Below are 19,175 nucleotides of genomic sequence, written 5' to 3'. Positions count from 1 at the left end.
TGAACTAAAAGGCGTTAATTAAAAATGCCAACACTATGTAGAGGTGTTTTAAATACATTGCAGACAATTGTCATTATCTGATTTTTTTGCACTGTCGTCTAGATAAGGACTTAAGTATCTAAAGTCTAAATGTGTTATATTCTCATTAGCATAGTTACAGGATCAAAATATTCAATTCATTCAGGAGGCCAAAAAAAATTGAAATTTGAAATTTAAAAATTAAAAAATCAGTAAAATTTTAGTAGGAATTGCAAATTTTGGACCAAACTGGAGAAATTCAGAGAATCTAGAATATATGGATCTGGCCAGATTTGGTAACCATGCTCATTAATATTCTAAGCTTTCAAAGTTACAGTGCAAAAGTGCCGAAAAAACTATGTTCTGCTGGGACCTGTGCTACCCATGCCCATCATTTCTTTATTCCCTGGTTACCCTGCTATTTTACTCTTCAAATAGTGTGCTTCAGATTTTAGGGTACATCTAGCATCCCATTTTCATGTTACACATTTCCCCATTCACCCTTTGCACCTCCAGGCACTCCCCAAAAACAGGAAATTGAGTGGAACGTAGCTCAAAAGACAAATAACAATTTCAAAGTTTAAGAGAAAAGGAGTTCGACACAAATTATATATATAAGACCAATAACTTTCATATAATAAACACACAACTTATTAAAACACAGACTCTTCCCCTATAAATCCTCCATATACCAATTCTGGGCAAAGCACAATGCAACTGGGCCATCTTTGCAACAAGAAAATATTGAAATTATGAAATTGTAAATGGTTGTCATAGTCTCATGAATGAGGCAAACCATTATATACAATGCATGTAGCCATTGGAAGATACTTGCTAATTTTCTTTTTTAATTTGTGATTGTCAAGTAAAAATTTGTTAAAATACATCAAAAGGAAGACAAACTGTTTTAATTATGCGTAATTTTTTAGATTCACTTCCTGATTGCAGCTTATTACCTTGTCAAGCGAAAGTGGTACAACCTTTGCTCCCCGACTTAATCCAGGTTGTCGCTGTACCTGCACGATCATTCAAAATCATGAGGGCACTTTATACAGTTAAAATTCTAGGCATATATATGAGTAAAAAAAATTCAATATAAAAACATTCAAATTACAAACTTTGCAGTCTCTAACTGGCAAGATAGGCACCATGTAAAGGCAATCTGAGAAAAGGTCTAGTAAGGTTTAGAGGAGCTGACAATGCAGAAGTGTTCTTGGAGCAGCTCAGTGAGTGGGTTTCAAGTTCTCAGCCTTGGGTCAGAGTAGTGATTTTTCAAAGTTTCTCTTTTTCTGAAGGGCAACCTTAAGAGTTTTAATTAACTTTTTAAAACTTCAAAACCCTATCACTAAATGAGTTAATCAAGTGCAGTGGTGAAATCAAGGCAGAGGCAGTCAGATGAGAAACTCAAAGAGTGGAGGAAAAAAATTGTACAGCAGGAAGTGGGATGGCACAAATCAATCAGCCATTTTTTATTTTGGCTGAATTGCGAAGGGCATTTACATCGACCAAAACCCCTGCTTTACATGTCACCAAAATAAATCAAACAAGGACTGAAACACAAGTGGAAACAACCCATGAAAATGTAGCATCTGCTAAATGAAAATTTGGAAATTTCTAGGCTTGGAGTAAACTTAACGAATAAAATAACTCTTCACCAAAAATCTGAGTTTCTTAAATTAGAAATGAAAGCTAAATGGGCGTATTTCCTAGACAAACTGTATCTTCACAACCTAAACCCCAGAAAGTGGGATAGGTATTTGACATTTGATGGCTTTATTAAAACTTGACCTGACAGAGAGGCCTTCTTTTAAAGGGAAGAATGCCAGACACATTTTACAGTAAGTGTCCAGTTTGTAATAGTTTGAAGATGTGAATGCAAATGCTAATTTTTGTTTTCAAATGGTATTCCTGATCCATAAAACACTGGATATACTCTCCTAGCATTCACCAATTATGGATTCTATCTTCTCAACCCTGAAAACACCTTCAATAACACATATTTCCACTTCTAATGGATGCAATAACAGTTTATAATGTTCATATCAATTGCAAAACACAAGATGAAACACATACAGAAGTAAATTAAGCAAGAGAGACCTAGACACAAGTTGAGTCCACACAATTATGTAATGTTACCTTGTTGAAATTGGATTTATTAATAAATAATAGAAATAAATTAAAATATAAAAGGAATAAAAATAAAATTTAATATAATTATAATTTACTTAAGTTTAATGAATGGTAAAAAGGCATGAAATGGAAAAGTTGTGACTCCCTCAAACATGAGATATAAAAAGGAGAGAAGAGAACTTCATTTGGAGAGAAAAAGGGATGAAGGAAGAAAGAAGGGAGCAAGCATTAATGGGAAGAAGATAAGGAAGTGACTCATTCAAAGGGGCAGCAATGAAGGGTTGTGACCCTTAGGGTGGGTGCTAATTGTGAAAGGTTGTGACCATTATGAAGAGGCATGACTCTCCCTCACATTGGAGGATATAAAGGGGAGAAGTTTTCAATTGAGGAGGAGATAAAAAAGGGGGGATCAATTTGGGGAATAATATATTATTCTCAAGGGCAACAACGAAAAGGGGTGACTCAATTCTTATGAAAGGTGGTAAACTTTCCACCAATAAAGTATAAAAGAGAATTCATTCCAAGCATTGAAGGGGGCTTATCAATCAAAGGAGGAAATCACTACAACTAACATCAATTCTCCTAAGAAAGCAAATAATCTTCAACAATCAAATACAGATTGAACCATTCAGCAATAGAACTCATCCAAGAGAAAAGCGTTCAGCTTTCAAAGAGGGAAACAACATTGAATTGAATCTGTCCAAATTACTACAGCAGACTGAAAATACATAACCTGCAATAATTCTACGAGTATAGTAGGCAAGATTTAATGTCCTCCCGAAAGGGGGCATTACAAATGGTATCAGAGCAAGATCCTGCCAGCCAGCAAGGTAAGGATAAATCAATTATGCATTCTAATCAATGAGAAGGGATATATTAACTCAGTCCAGACATATGGCAACAACTAAATGACATTGGAAAGACAATATGAGAGATTGTTGAGCATACGTGTATTATGTGCGAAGAAGACGGTCAAGTATATAATATATACACCAGATTAAGAAAGAATATTATATGGAGATCTAAGGTGAAGTATATGAAGAGTTTGTAATAGACTTTTGAGAAGAGATTGTGGAAACTTTATAATAGTCTTAAGATCATAGTATAGAAGACTCTACAGCAGATTTGTGGAAAAATTTATAGCAGATTTGTAAATTGTGGAATAATGATTACCCCAAGAAATGGAACTGGTCATAGTTGGACATTCTTGCCTATTGTGGGCCAAATGATGAATTGATTACTCCAAGTTATGGAACTAGTCATAGTTGGACATTCCTGCCTCTTGTGGGCCAAATGATGAATTGATAACCACAAGGGATGGAACTAGTCATAGTTGGACATTCCTACCTCTTGTGGGCCAAGTGATTAATTGATTACCCCAAGTGATGGAACTAGTCATAGTTGGACATTCCTGCCTCTTGTGGGCTAAGTGATTAATAGATTACCCCAAGAGATGGAACTAGTCATAGTTAGACGTGCCTGCCTCTTGTGGACCAAGTAATGAATTGATTACCCCAAGGGATGGAACTGGTCATATTTGGACATTCCTATTAGATTAATATTAGAATTTCTTATTTAATGGTCAATATTGTATTTCTAAGTAGATAGATTTGTTTCTATTTTTGTCTTTAGTTTTCTGATTGTTTCATTAGAAAACAATATCTCTGTAATTGCCTATATATGTACATTGATTCTTTGAATAATATGAGCAATTACTAGTTTAATCTACATGGTATCATAGTGGGAAAATATAGAATACTTTCCTAAAAAAATTGTGGAGGAATTTTTTTTTTTTTTTGAAAAGTTTTTCGCTGCTAATTTTTTGGGCGGCTTTGTTTGCATTTTGTGGGCTTGTTTGAAGAAAAAAAATTGTGGGCACCGTTTTCTACCCACGCGACCTCATACCTGGGTAGTTTTTTTTCTTCCTCGCGACCTGGTCTGTGCATATCACGTCTCTACTCACAAAAGGCCAGCCCTTTTCCTATTTCTCATGACAGGTCCCCTTATCGCCTTTGCTCTTTCCCACCTTGTTTTCTCTAGTTCATGGCTTCTCTTCTATGCAACGGGCTTCTACACTTTTTAGACGTGTTTTTCTCTGCATTTCGCAACTTTTGGTTCGCATTTGCTCGACGACTTTGCATATTCTTCTAGCTATGCTTGTGTGAAAGATTATTTGGCAATTTTTTTGTTTTGCGCAACCCAATCTGCGTCTTTCTTCACGCAACTTGCGACAGCCTCCATTGTTTTTTTTGACCTACAACCTATGATTTTTTCCACGACCTACAAATTTTTTTGCAGCTAGGGTTTTACATACAACCCTCAATTATGTTTAGACCTAGAGTTTTGAAATCCAAAGCTAGGGTTTCTTTCAAACCCTTTGAAATTTGCAACTACAGCTAGAGTTTCTAATACCCTTTTTTTAATTTTTGTACCTATGACCTAGGGTTTTGAGCCTTAGATTTTGTGTTCCTGCTTTGCATTTGAATTTGGCCCTCTGTGCTATCGTCTTCAGTGCATTGGGATTTGTGCCTTGAATTTTGTGCACTCAATATTTGACTATTTTTTAGTTTGCAGCCTCTTTCGTTCGCTTCATTTTTCGTGTCTCGAAAAGCATGCAAGATGGCATCTTTGACCAACATAATCTTGCAAGGCAATCAACAGTTCAACAACAGAAATTAAAACACCTGGAAGCAGCAAATGATGAACATTTTTAAATATCGCCCCCTTGATGCTCTTGTTGTAGGTAAGGAAAATCATCTTACAATAGTTGGACAAGACCTGGACAAATTTGATGAGCGCAATCGGGAAGCCGTGATGCATATCAAACTTTATGTTACTGATGATCAGTTGCCTCAAATGCCGTCAAGCAAGACAACTACAAAGATTTGGACCCATCTAAAGGATCTCCATGAAACATCAGACAAAAGTTGTGCATTCATTCTGAAGAACCAATTGCTCAGGCAAGACAGTTGCAAAGATCTGGACCCATCCGAAGGATCTCAATGAAACATCAAACAAAAGTCGTGCGTTCTTTCTAAAAAACAAGTTGTTTTCCATCATGATGCCTAAACAAATGTCTTTGCAAGAGCATCTCACAAAAATTGAGGACATTCGTGAACAATTGGAAGCGATTGGCCAAAGGATGGAGGAAGAAGAGCACTTTATTGAAATGCTCAACATTACTTCAACTAATGTTGACTTGAAGTTTCCAGAGCTATGCAACAAACAGCTACAGCAAGATTAGTGGAATCAGTAGTTCGGAAGTGGTGCCAGTTTGTCCTCCACGGAACAAGCTTTTGCAACCAAATCCTTTCACAATGGAAAAGGCAAATCTCAGTCTTCTCAGCAGAAGAACTCTGCTCCGTCGTCAGAAGGCTTGAAGAAGAAGAACATTTAGTGCAACAATTGCCACAAATATGGTCACATGAAGAAGGATTGTCGGTCACACTTGGCTTCTAAACAGAAAAAGCAGGGAGGGTCTCAGCCAAAAGCAAATGTTGCTAAGCACACTGAGCAGAAGGAATCTGCCTTTTACACCTTCACGGTTAAAAGACCTACAGATCATGTGAAGTCCTCTACCTAGTATATTGATTTAGATGCTTCTTGACACTTCAGTCATTGACGTGATTGGTTCACAAAATATCAACCTTTCACCATTTTTGTGATCTTTGGAAGGGGGGAAGAGTATAACATTGTCGATAAGGGCAACGTGCAGATTCAATCTGGTGGGAGGAATTTAATTTTCTTCAATGCATACTACGTTCCTGGCATGGAACTCAACCTTCTCTCTGTCAATCAGATTATGAGACTCTCCTCGGCTAAATGCGGTATTCAATTCGCACAAATGCAGCATTGTTGATAGGGAGATCGCATCACAGTTGTTGTGAGTAATGAGGATCGTGGTCTTTATAGACTTGTTGACACCTTCAAAGGGGCAGCAATAATGAAGCGTTGTGACCTTTACAAAGGGTGGTAATTGTGAAAGGTTGTGGTCACTATGAAGAGGTGTGACTCTCCCTCACATTGGAGATATAAAAGGGAGAAGTTTTCATTTGAGAAAGAGATAAAAAAGGGGAGGTCAATTTGGGGAATAATATATTATTCTCAAGGGCAACAATTAAAAGGGGTGACTCAATTCTTATGAAAGGTGGTAACCCTTCCACCAATAAGTATAAAGGAGAATTCATTCCAAGCATTGAGGGGGACTTATCAATCAATGGAGGGAATCAATAATAACTCATATCAATTCTCCTAGGAAAGCAAAGAATCTCCAGCAATCAAATACAGATTGAACCATTCAGCAGTAGTACTCATCCAAGAGAGAAGCGTTCAGCTTTCAAAGAGGGAAACAACATCGAACTGAATCTGTCCAAATTACCACAGCAGACTGAAAATACATACCCTGCAATAATTCTACAAGTACTGTGAGAAAGATTTAGTGTCCTCCCAAAAGGGGGCATTATAAATTACCTTGGAGAAACCATGAAGATCAAAAACTCCAGCAAGAGTGGCATTTTTTTCACTATCCACAATCCCATACAAATGTATACAGAGCCTTTAGGAAAAAATGGAGAGTGGACAACGGTTAACACCAACTTATATGCCTATAACCTGCCTCTGCCACTTGAAAAGACCTGCTCATGCTCTTACAACAGCAAAAATGAACATAGAATGAAGGTTACAACAAGAGCCAACCATTTTGATGACGTTTACAATCAATGTATGCCTTTCCTACAACCTCCCATATGCCAAAAATAGAAGTTCAAACATCAGTAAGGCAAGTTCAAATGAGGAAAATCTTCACGTTACCTACTTTGTCTGCATAGGACAAATTTGTTGCTTTCACAAAGAAGCAACTTCAAAAAAGCTGTCATTAGGATGATTTCACCACTTACATTAGGAAGCAATTTTGCAATCACTATGGCGAGGCAAAGTCACCAAGCTGCTTGTATTAGACAACTGCAATCCAGTTTCACAGCATCCTGCGATGATCCAAATCACCTTGAACATTCCTCTAGCATGAATATGGCACATTCTGCATTCTACAACACCAAACACAGACAAACTCCCAATTCCAAGGTCTGAGTCAATCTTCATAACTAGAAATGGCAACTCTTGATCCCATGGTCTAGCAACTTCGATCCAATTTTCAAATCACACCTCCCCACTAAGGACGCTTTTGGTCTCCAATAGCCTAGGGACTCAACCATTACGAAAAAAAAATCGCTGACATCAGCCCCTTTGAACACACATATTCTACAATCTGATATGAACCAAATCTCATAGACCTCAACTTCTTAACTGGTCCAAACAAAACATCAAAAGAACTAGAATGTAAACAATTCAAAAATGCCTCAAAAGTTAGCAACTGAACATCATGCTCATCACCCCTATGAGGGGGCAACCCTTTGAGCTCAAGAAATGGCTCTGAAAATTGTTGCACCTGTTGACCTTCTTGTTGTTCCGTATTTGAATGTAGCCCTTGGATAGTTCTGAGTCCTGACCACCCATACTGATTCCTTCTTCTAAAGCAACGGCCCTAACATAGAGATAAAGGCTTCCACAAATAACATCTCAAACATCTAAAGGTATTACATCTATCATAACTTCATCTCCAAACTCCAGATGAAGCGAAATAGTAACTTGCCCTCCTTGGTCACTACAACATCCGCTCCTTGATTCAACCACCCTATAGAATATGGATGAGGATGGTCATAGTCTTCAAGCCAAGATTGCCAATCAGCTTTTGAGAAATGAGGTTCGCTTGTGAGTGTGAATCAAACAAAGCATCTAACTTTTTACTTTTTATCCTTTACTTGAATCTTGATGTGGAAGTGTTAAGTGGTATCCTCTTCATCAAGGGAGCCAATTTCATGTTATCTGGGTATACTAACTCCCAATTGGGTTGGATCAATTAATATTTGCCACTCTACAATTGGATATATCTTTATTCTTGGATTGAGAGTTGTAATGTCCCTTTTTGTGGATTCTTAGGAATAAGGGACTATTAGCTTACACTTTAATCACAGATGACTTCTTTCTAAGTAATTAACTCAAAACCTTCATGAAAACTGAAATATACAATAGTAGATACCACTTATAATAAGAATGATAGTTATAATCTGCTATATGAATATATTTATTCCTCTAACTTGATACAATTGATATCTGAAGCAATATATGATCTGCAACTATTAATGGGTTACGATGAATGTGATATTCAGAATTTGTAATATATGATCCTTATCAATCTGATAACATGTAATATCTTTGCTATGTCTGATATGATGGTGGGAACTATGCAATGACTATGTTCTGATCTATATTATGGGGATACCTTTCTGCTGTTTCTGATACAACTATAATTGGTGATGATATTATTTCCGTGGCTCAACACCATGATCGATAGTTTGACTAGTTGTTGCTGAATCAACAGTGATTACAAGACATAGACTTTTATTGCTGAAATCGCTGCCCATAATTTTCTTTTCTCCTCCCATTAGTCTTTCATTAAGTATGACACCAAGAACAAGGGTGTTACTGCCTGTAACTTAATAACAGTTCTGATCTGATCTGATCTGATCAATGGTGATGTCCCTGGATGCTTTTAGTTCCTTTCTTTTATCTCTCAATGTGAGGGAGAGGTCACACCTCTTTATTATGATGCCCCTTGGCAAGAGACACCCTTTCACCATTAGCACCCTTTGAAAGAATGCAACTCTTAATTATTTCTCCCCTTTGAAAGGGACACAACCTTTCACAATCAGATCTGCATTCCTTATTTAAATCAAATCTGCACTTCTGATTCCCAAATTATCCCCCTCAAATGAGGTTCTCTTCTCCCCTTTATATCTCGTGTTTGAGGAAGTCACAACTTTTCATTTCATGCCTTTGACCAGTCATTTAATTAAAATTTTATTAAGTTTTATTATATTCTTTAATATTTTAATTTAAATCTTATTATTATCATTTATCATTAAATTGTCTTTTAAGGTGGGGACATTACAGCCCGCCCCACTCAAGATTGCTTATCCTTAAGCAATGATCAATTTAACTAAATTTTCCCTATTCAAGGATTCCTAACCAACCCCTAAAGATTTGTAATCTTACTCTCTCTCATCAATTGTAATCTCTAAACAAAGGTGTAATCCTCATTCATTGAGAAGAGGATTAGAAGCAAGACACACATGTAAGACCTTAATTGCGATATTCTTTCCTAAATAAACTCATCTTTCTAGGTCAACAAAAAATAGAATTCAAAATGATAGAAATCAGTAATCATAAATATTCATGTAATAGATATGTCTAACATGGAGTATACACATAAAACACAGAGCATACACATGAAAACACGAAGCAGACACATGGATAGATACAAGCATACACATGTAGATTTAGTTTACTTAGTCCACAAGAAGCAGGGACGTCCAACCAGGACCAGATCCATCCCTTGGGCTAATCATTCTATCATTTTACCCTCGGGAGGCAGGAGCATCCAACCAGGACCAAAACCATCTCTCGGAGTAACCAATCCACAAGAGGCAGAAGCGTCCAACCAGGACCAGAACTCTTGGGCCAATTCATTTTATCCACAAGAGGCAGGAGCATCCAACCAGGACTAGAACCATCTCTTGGGCCAATTCACTTTATCCACAAGAGGCAAGAGCATCCAACCAGGACCAGAACCATCTCTTGGGCCAATTCACTTTATCCACAAGAGGCAAGAGCGTCCAACTAGGACCAGAACCATCTCTTGGGCCAATTTACTTTATCCACAAGATAATTAATCAATCTCTTTATACAAATCTGGATAAGGTAACTCTTTATAATTCTCTCTTTTCTTGTTGGTGTTTTAATATATTGTTTTATTCTTCACACCCTTTCCTCCATCACAATTCACAATCCTTTTTATAAACTCATCAAAAGAGGCAACTTGATGAAGAGACAAACTTTCAGAGGCTGTCTTTTAAGATAATCATAATTTTCTTAATTAAGCACAAAACACACCCTTTACTAATTGCTACTCTCATTATCTTAATAAACCTAATGTCTTAATTCAATTTGATTTTCTCTTGTAATCGTTGCTAGCTGCTACCTTTCTATTTACTATAAAAGAACTCGCCATCTTTTAAAAGGTAATTGTCACTGTTTTATTGTTTATCAATAATAAATGTGTTGTCTTCTAAAAAATCCCAATCGATGCTTTATGCTGATTGCCTTAAAGGTCTTTAATAAAATCGCTGCCATTGTTATTATTTATCTTCTCATAAACTGATCACTACCGGTTCTTTTCTTTGTGCTTGATAATCGTTGAGTATAACTAAGAAAGTCAACTAGACTTAATGAAGTAATCACTGCTTATCTACTTCGATGCAAACAATCAAGTAAATCTGTTCTCTATTCCCTCAAGCTGGCAGGAACATGCTCTGATACCACTTGTAATATCCCTTTTTGTGAATTCTTAGGAATAAGGGACTATTAGCTTACACTTTAATCACAGATGACTTCTTTCTAAGTAATTAATTCAAAACCTTCATGAAAACTGAAATATACAATAGTAGATACCACTTATAATAAGATGATAGTTATAATCTGCTATATGAATATATTTATTCCTCTAACTTGATACTGTTATTGTTTGTAACTTCAGTAGATATCCCTTGTAATGCACTTTTCTTTGTGACAGAGAAATTTGATGTGAAAGCCCTTGAGGCTTTGTTCACTAATGGGAGTAGCCATAGTGAATGTCATGTTGAGAGGCTCCATGACAACATCACGTTGAGTGACTCCGTGATGAGAGCTTGTGTTATTTCACTCATGGGAGTAGCCATGGTGAACATCATGTTGAGTGAATCCATGATGCCTATCACGTTGAGAGAATCCGTGATTATTTTTTGTTGTTTTCATATTGTGTTTGTCATGTTGAGAGACTCCATGACTTGAAATCAGTTAATGATATCTCCTTTGTTAAGAGGGAGTGTTATTGTTTGTAACTTCAGTAGATATCATATCATATTTCTACTCATCTCTTCCATGAGCTCCGTTGGTATGAGGTTCACGTGTGTCTTTGCCTTGGTGTCTCTTGTCGGTGTGAGAGGAGTTTCAAAGTTGTCTTGTAACTGTCACCGTATTCTTGTTATCCTTGCTTTCTGCCTTCCGTTTGTTCGTGTTATATTGTTTCGTGCTCCTGTTCTTTCTGTTGTTGTGTGTTTTGTAACAGGTTGTTCAAGGAGTGCGTAGTAATTCTTAAGCAAGGCAATCTTTCATATGCTTTTAGTAATCTCTTTGAGGACGTATTTTTGGAGGAATGTTATCGTCTTCAACTATCCTATAGCTTTCGATCTTTCAGTATAATTCTTCTATATTCAATTGTTGTGTTATCTCGTCTAGTTGTAAAAGATCATATTCTGAATGTAAGATAGCAGTCATCATTTTCAGAAAGCTTCTTGATTTATACTATTGATTGTTGAAGTGAGAACAATCATTGCTTTTAGGCTTCAAAACATTGTATAAGATTCATATTGATAATAAAATTCAATTTTGGTGTGGTTGGGTTTTTCACCCTCAGGTGGAGGGTTTTCCCAAGATAATCGTAGAGTCTCTTGTTTTGTATTTTTCAAATTCTGAATTTTTATCTTTCTGGTTCTAATTTAACATGGTATCAAAGCAGGTCTAAAGAAAAGATCCAGAACCAGATTGCTTAGTTTTGAAATTTTCTTTGTTTGAAGCTCTAGTCTGTTTATTTCAAGTTTTTCCATCATGGTGAATGGACTCAAAGTTGAAGACAGATTGGATGGTGCAGCCAATTACACTTCATGGAAATTCAGGATTCTCATTGTGCTAGAAGAAAATGATCTTCTTAACTATGTGAAGTCTGTTGTAGATGAACCTTCAAATGACACCGAGAAAGCTCAATGGAGGAAGAATAATCTCATGGCTAAGAAGATTCTTATTGATTCTGTTAAGGATCATCTAGTACTTGTTATATCCAAGTTGAATTCAACCAAAGATATGTTTGAGTGCCTTCAAAGCTTGTATGAATTCAATAGTACTAGCAGAGCTCTAGCATTGAGACGTCAACTTCTTCATATTAAAATGAGTAGAGGTGAATATGTTGTTTCCTTCTTTATGAAGATTGCAGAATTGAAGGATCAGCTCAATGCTATTGGTGATTCTATTGAGAATAAAGACCTGATTATGCTGGCCATGAGTGGCCTTCCTCAATTTTGGGAATCTTTCATTCAAGGTATTAGTGGAAGAAATGAGTTACCCAAGTTTGATCGATTGAGAGTTGATTGCATTCAAGAGGAATACAGATTGGAGGCAAGAGGAATTGGGCGTAAATCTCATCATGAAGAAAATCATGTTCTTGCTGCCCATACGTCTACAAGAAAAGGAAGGAAAGGAACAGAGATAGAAATTCTGATTCAGCTCCTGAATCTAAGAGAAGAAAGGACCTCGCTAGAGTACAATGCTTCAAATGTGACAAGTTTGGTCATTTTGCTAGAGAATGTCCTTCTAGAGTCTAGACCCAATCAACAAGTTGTAACAACAAATGTTGAAAATGTTTCTCCTCAAAGAGAGTCTAGTGAAAATTCAGAGGGGTTCTTATTTATTTCTGCTCTCTCCAGTAATATTCCCACTGACAGTGATACATGGCTTATTGATAGTGGAGCCTCCCGCCATATTACTGGTTATCGTGAACATCTCTCCAACTTGAAGGAAAAAGATTCTCATCTCCAAGTTATCATTGGTGATGATGCATGTTATTCTATGAAGGGCGCTAGTTCTACTTCCTTTCAATGGATTATGGTATTCCTCTTCTTCTGAGCGATGTTCTCTTTGTTCCTGCTATTAAGAGGAATCTGATTTCTATTTCAGCGTTAGAAGACAAGGGTTATCATGTTGCTTTTGCTGATGGAAAAGTTCTTGCATGGAAGAAGAACACCAGCATTCAGTCAGCTCTTGAGATTGGTGTTTGCCATGATAGTCTTTACAAGCTTTCAGCCCGTCCTATCCAAGCATTAGCTCATGATTCTACAAGTTCAAGTGAGTTGTGGCATAAAAGATTTGGTCACCTAAATTTCAGAACTTTGTCTTCAATGGAGAAGGTAGTTGTTGGTCTTCCAAAGCTGAATCAAAACCATGAAGGTGTCTGCAAGGGATGTGCTCTAGGTAAGAATGTTAAGAGTACTTTTCATAGTAGTGAAAATAGAGCAAAGGATATTCTAGAGTTAATTCATTCTGATGTGTGTGGCCCTATGTCAGTTGCTTCCCTTAGTGGTGTTTGGTATTATGTTACCTTCATTGATGACTTTTCTCATAAGTGTTGGATTTATTTTCCCAAGTCTAAAGAATCCAATGAAGTGCTATCCAGATTTAAAGAATTTAAAGCACTTGTTGAAAATTTATCCAACAAGAAGATAAAGGTTCTAAGATCTGATGATGGGGGAGAATATGTTTCTGGTTTATTTCATAACTTTTGTGTTGAAGCTAGGATTAAGAGGGAGTTATGTGTCCCTTATAATCCTCAACAAAATGGTGTAGCTGAAAGAAAGAACGGGACAATTGTTGAGGCAGCGAAGGCTATGATCCATGATCAAAGTCTTCAAACTTTTTTATGGGCAGAGGCTTGCAGGACAGCAGAATGTTGTTGTATGTAGCTAGGTCGGAGCCCTTCAAGGGCCAACCTAGCACACCTTGAACCTTGCCCGTTTGGTTAACCCTGCCCTATCTTGCTTAACATGTGGGGCTATTTGAGATTGGTGCCAACTTTATATTTTGCATTGTAATTAAACCTCTAGCCGACCTAAGACAAATTGAAGGTTAGAGTCTCCTATATATGTGAAGTCTATCTCATTGTTCAAACATACAACTCAGTGAATACATTTCTATCTGGTATCAAGCAAATTACATCAAAGTGCAGCGAATTGACTTTTGTGATCAGCGAATTATAATCAGTGATCAGCGAACCTTATCTAAAGATAGTGAATCATTATTAGAAGAGCGAACATTTGTAGATGCACAGCGAACACCTGTGGGAGCATAGCAAACACCCTTGAAGGTCAGCGAACTCCATCCAAGGGCAGCGAACCTTCCTTTCTGACAGCAGTCTTCACTTAAGGGTCAGTGAACTTCCATTGAAGGTTGTGGACATCATCAGCAAACTTCATTTTTGTGTCAGCATCATCTGCAACTCAAATAAGTTTATCATTGCAGTCTGCCCTAAATTACTGTGCATAGTTGCTGATAGCTTCAAGTGTTGAAGCTCATTGTAAAGATTCAATTGGTTATTGCCTACTAAAGATCTGAGATTTGTTGTTGGGTTTTTTTACCTCCAAAAGGGAGGTTTTCCCAAGGTATATTGGTGTTTATTGTGTACATTGTCTTGTTTTCTGTTATTACTATCTAACTGCTACAGTTTGATCCTAAAATTATCATGGTATCAGAGCTAAGGTTGATTCAGTTGTGATCAGACTTTGTGATAGTAGCGCTCCTACTTCACATTCTTCACGCCATTTCCAGCATTTAAGATGGTGACTGGTTTAAAGGTCGAAGATAAACTTGACGGAGCCTTGAACTTCACCTCGTGGAAGGTTAGAGTCCTTATTGCACTTGAAGAGAATAATCTACTTCAGTTTGTAAAAGGAAAAGATCAGCCTGAACTTGAAGATCAAGAAGAGAAACTCCAATTCAAGAAGAATGTTGTCAAAGCAAAGAAGATCTAGATTGACTCCATGAAGGATCACCTTGTGCCTATCATTTCCAAGATGCCTTCAGCCAAAGATATGTCCAAGACATTAGAAGGGATGTACGAGATTAACAACACAAGTAGAGCAATTGCATTGAGGCAGCAACTTCATCAAGTCAAGATGGCAAAGAGAGAATCAGTCATATCCTTCTTCATGAAGATTGTAGAATTGAGAGATCAACTTAACGCCAAGAGATGAAGTCGTGGACAAGGATCTTGTCATGCTAGCGTTGAATGGCCTTCCTCACTCTTGGAAGCCATTCATCCAAAGCATAAGTGGGAGATCCAAATTTTCCAAATTTGATCGCCTTTGTGCTGATTGCATTCAAGAAGAGTCAAGGTTGATTTCAAGAGGAATTGAGAATAATCATTATGATCTGGAAAATCAAGTCCTTGCTACTTCTAAGGAAAGAGGCAAAAGAAGAAAGAGGAATAGAGACAGAGGTCCAGATCCTGTTCCGAAAAAGGAGGACTTATCTCACATTCAATGTTTTAGGTGTGACAAGTATGGCCACATTGCTCGAGAGTGCAAATCTAGGTCTACTCCTCTAGCTTCTTCTGCGGAAGTTGACATAGGGACACCTCAGGAGGAGCCAAGGTTAAATGTCAACTTAGAAGGGTTCTTATTCTAAAAGGAGGAAATGTCATTTTTCAGCTTCAGAGAGAGCCTGACACTTCAGCTTTAGAGGGAGCTTGACATTTCAGCTTCAGAGGGAGCCACGTCATCATGAAAATTTGGTTAATGAGTTCTTCTCTGTGAGGGAGAAGTTCAAGGTGCAATCCCTTGTTAATGAGTTCTTCTTTGTGAGGGAGAAGTTCGAGGTGCAATCCCTTGTTAATGCATTCTTCTCTGCAAGAGAAGTTTGAGTTGAAAGCCCTTGTTCCGCCCTCTGCAAGAGAAGTGTGAGGTGAAAGCCCTTGTTCTGCTCTCTGCAAGTAGCCATGGTGGAACCACCCTCTGCGAGTAGGCATGGTGGTAATGCACTCTTCTCTAGGAGAAGTTTGAGGTGAAAGCCCTCCTCCACCCTCTGCAAGTAGGCATGGTGGATCCATCCTATGCGATTAGGCATGATGGATGTCATGGAAGAAATTCCATGATGTACTTGTGTTATTCCACCCTCTGCGAGTAGATATGGTGGACCCACCCTCTGCGAGTAGGCATGATGGATGATATGATTCAGCAATTGTGCTTGTTCACCCTCTGGGATTAGCTATGGTGAACGTCGTCCATGGGAGTAGCCATAGCGGTTGTATTCATTTGTATTCTTCATGGGAGCATCCATGTATCTCAGATCTTGTGAAGGTCTCCTCCCTAGCTAAGAGGGAGTGTTGTATGTAGCTAGGTCGGAGCCCTTCAAGGGCCGACCTAGCACACCTTGCACCTTACACGTTTGGTTAACCCTGCCCTATCTTGCTTAACGTGTGGGACTATTTGAGATTGGCGCCAACTTTATATTTTCCATTGTAATTAAACCTCTAGCCGACCTAAGACAAATTGAAGGTTAGAGTCTCCTATATATGTGAAGTCTATCTCATTGTTCAAACATACAATTCAGTGAATACATTTCTATCTACTATCAAGAAAATTACATCAAAGTGCAGCGAATTGTCTTCTGTGATCAGTGAACCTTATCTAAAGACAGCGAATCATTATTAGAAGACAACGAACATCTGTAGATGCACAATGAACGCCTGTGGGAGCATAGTGAACACCCTTGAAGGTCAGCGAACTCCATCCAAGGGCAGCGAACCTTCCTTTCTGACAGCAGTCTTCACTTAAGGGTCAGCGAACTTCCATTGAAGGTTGTGGGCATCATCAACAAACTTCATTTTTGTGTCAACATCATCTGCAACTCAGAAAAGTTTATCATTGCAATTTGCCATAAGTTACTATGCATCAAGGAAACAATAATCATTTGGGGAATTAATCGGCAAAACAAAAGTATAAGATTTTTTCAAAAAATAGGGAAAAAATCGGATATACAAAAAAACGTAAAAAATTGCAGAAAAACAATCAAAAACTACTTTTTTTATATATTTTAGGGTATTTCCATAGCATAGAGATATTGTAGGCAAATAAAATAGACACTTGAAAACATGAATTGCAGGAAATAGATTTTTGTTGCTTATATTCATATCACTAATTACGTTCCACAAAATATACTGCACCATAAATAATATCTAGATGGTGATAGATGTCAAAATGTCAATTACAATATAGTTTGTGACTTTGAACAAAGTCAACCTGTAAACTAAGTACAAAATTCCAAAATCTCAAATGTAGGCAATGACATGCTAGAGAGCAGGAGGCCCTGATGATGAAGCTCCTGGGTAAGAGCCTGTCCTAATTCCTTCAACCCATTTAGGACGAAAGTTGGCTTGCCTCATGATATCAAAATCTTCAGACACAAGCGGACGATCAGCAACAACATAATCATCATCAACATCATCATCATCATCATCAGCATCATCAGCAGCAATCAACTCGCACTCTGGATATATCTCATCGAGGTCAATTGGCAAGCATTCCTCAATAGTTCCTGATTTTGCCCATGTAGAAATTAGTGTTTCCCTTACAAATGAAAAACCAATGGATAGTGAATACAATTCAAAAAACTGCAACTATATATTAATATTCTCACCTTGAGCTTTCCTTATCTTCAAGCGGAGGTTGTGATGAACAAATACCAAGTCATTTAGTCGTTGTTGTGATAGGCAGTTGCATTTCTTAGAATGTATGTGTTCAAACACACTCCAATTACGCTCACAAGCTGATGAGCTACATGGTTGGCTCAAAATACGCACCGCCATCCACCTTAAATTTGGTATTTCATCTCCAAAAGAAGCCCACCATGCAGCTGAAAAACACATTATATGGAGACGATATTGTAAGACTAAGAATATCTTATAATCTTAACAAACTTAATGGTTGGCAAAATAAAGAGATTGTCAAAAGTTTATAGAGTCTACCTAGTTGAATTGTCTTTCTGCTTTGTATAGCAGCCTTAGAAGAGAGAAAGCCCTTAGCATGCTTGTACATTTCCAGCTCTATCATAGCCGCATCAAATTTTTCCAAGTCAGGAAACATTTTTTCCATGCACTTGAAGAAGCCTTGTTTGATCTCAGCATCAATTTCCAGGAAGTCAGTCTTATAGAATAACAGAGGATTGAGAAAATATCCTGTAGCATGGAGAGGAGTGTGCATTTGTCCATCCCATCTCCTATCAATTATGTCCCACAACGGCATATACTTATCTTTGTTATTTTCCAGCTTACTCCTTATCACCTCCTTGGCCCTATCCATGGCCTCATACACATATCCCATGGGGGGTTTATCTCCATCCACTAGTCTCAAGACTTTTACTAAAGGCTCTAAAAATTCTACAATTTGTTCAATAGATTCCCAAAATGTGGTAGAATACATATACTCTGCCACTGCTATGCCATTTGCTTGAGTTGTGAAACCAGACTCCATCCACTCAGCTGAAACAAACATTCGCCTCAAATTACCTTTTTGTTCACATAATGTTTGTAATGCAAGGCAATATGTTGCAAATCTTGTCACTCCTGGTCGAACTAGCTCCTTGCCTCCTGTAAAAGAGCGCATTATAGCCAAAACCCTTGTGTGATTATAAACAAATTTGGTAACCTTGTGAGTTTTCTAAAATGCAGCCTTAACCCATTCAATTTTGCCAATGTCCTCTAGGGTTAGATCAAGGCAATGTGCTGCACATGGTGTAAAAAACATGGAAGGATATTTATCTGTCAGAAGTCTCCCTGCAGCAACACAAGCAGCAGCATTGTCTGTGATAAATTGAACCACATTTTGTGGCCCTACATTCGTAACTACCACGTCATACATCTCAAACAATGCATTTGTGGATTTCATCATATTAGATGCATCCACAGATTTCAAAAAAACAATGCCAATCTCACAAGAGACAAGGAAGTTAATGAGAGTTCGGTTCCTTCTATCTGTCCAACCATCTGACATGATGCTGCAACTAGTTCTAGCCCACTGCAATCGATGTTGTTTAACAACATCTTGAACATCCTCTACTGCATCTTTCAACATACCAACCCTCAATGATTCACGAGATGGGGCTTGAAACCCAGGACCTACAGCTGCAATACCATCTACCATGGGTTGCCAATATGGATTTCTGGAAGCATGGAATGCCGTGTGAGAGGAGTACCAATAATTAGCAATTGCCTTCTTTGCTTGTTCAGTGACAGTTTTCCTCCATCCTGTACTCTCCAAAGTGGTTTGTGATCC

At 37.7% G+C, this 19,175-nt stretch overlaps 1 protein-coding gene across 4 annotated transcripts in view; it reads right to left on the bottom strand.

Annotated features, from left to right (window-relative positions):
* Window positions 1-19,175, bottom strand: part of LOC131035262 (protein TIC 22, chloroplastic) — a 65,049-nt gene that overhangs the window by 32,619 nt on the left and 13,255 nt on the right. For all 4 annotated transcript variants that reach the window (XM_057966932.2, XM_057966929.2, XM_057966930.2 and 1 more), the window contains exon 3: window positions 975-1,034. In XM_057966932.2, coding sequence (XP_057822915.2) covers window positions 975-1,034 — 60 coding nt within the window. The remainder of the gene's footprint in view (window positions 1-974; window positions 1,035-19,175) is intronic.

The sequence above is a fragment of the Cryptomeria japonica genome, chromosome 2, assembly GCF_030272615.1.
Source record: "Cryptomeria japonica chromosome 2, Sugi_1.0, whole genome shotgun sequence".
Classification (NCBI taxonomy): Eukaryota; Viridiplantae; Streptophyta; class Pinopsida; order Cupressales; family Cupressaceae; genus Cryptomeria; species Cryptomeria japonica.
This window is presented reverse-complemented; position numbering and strand designations above follow the sequence as displayed.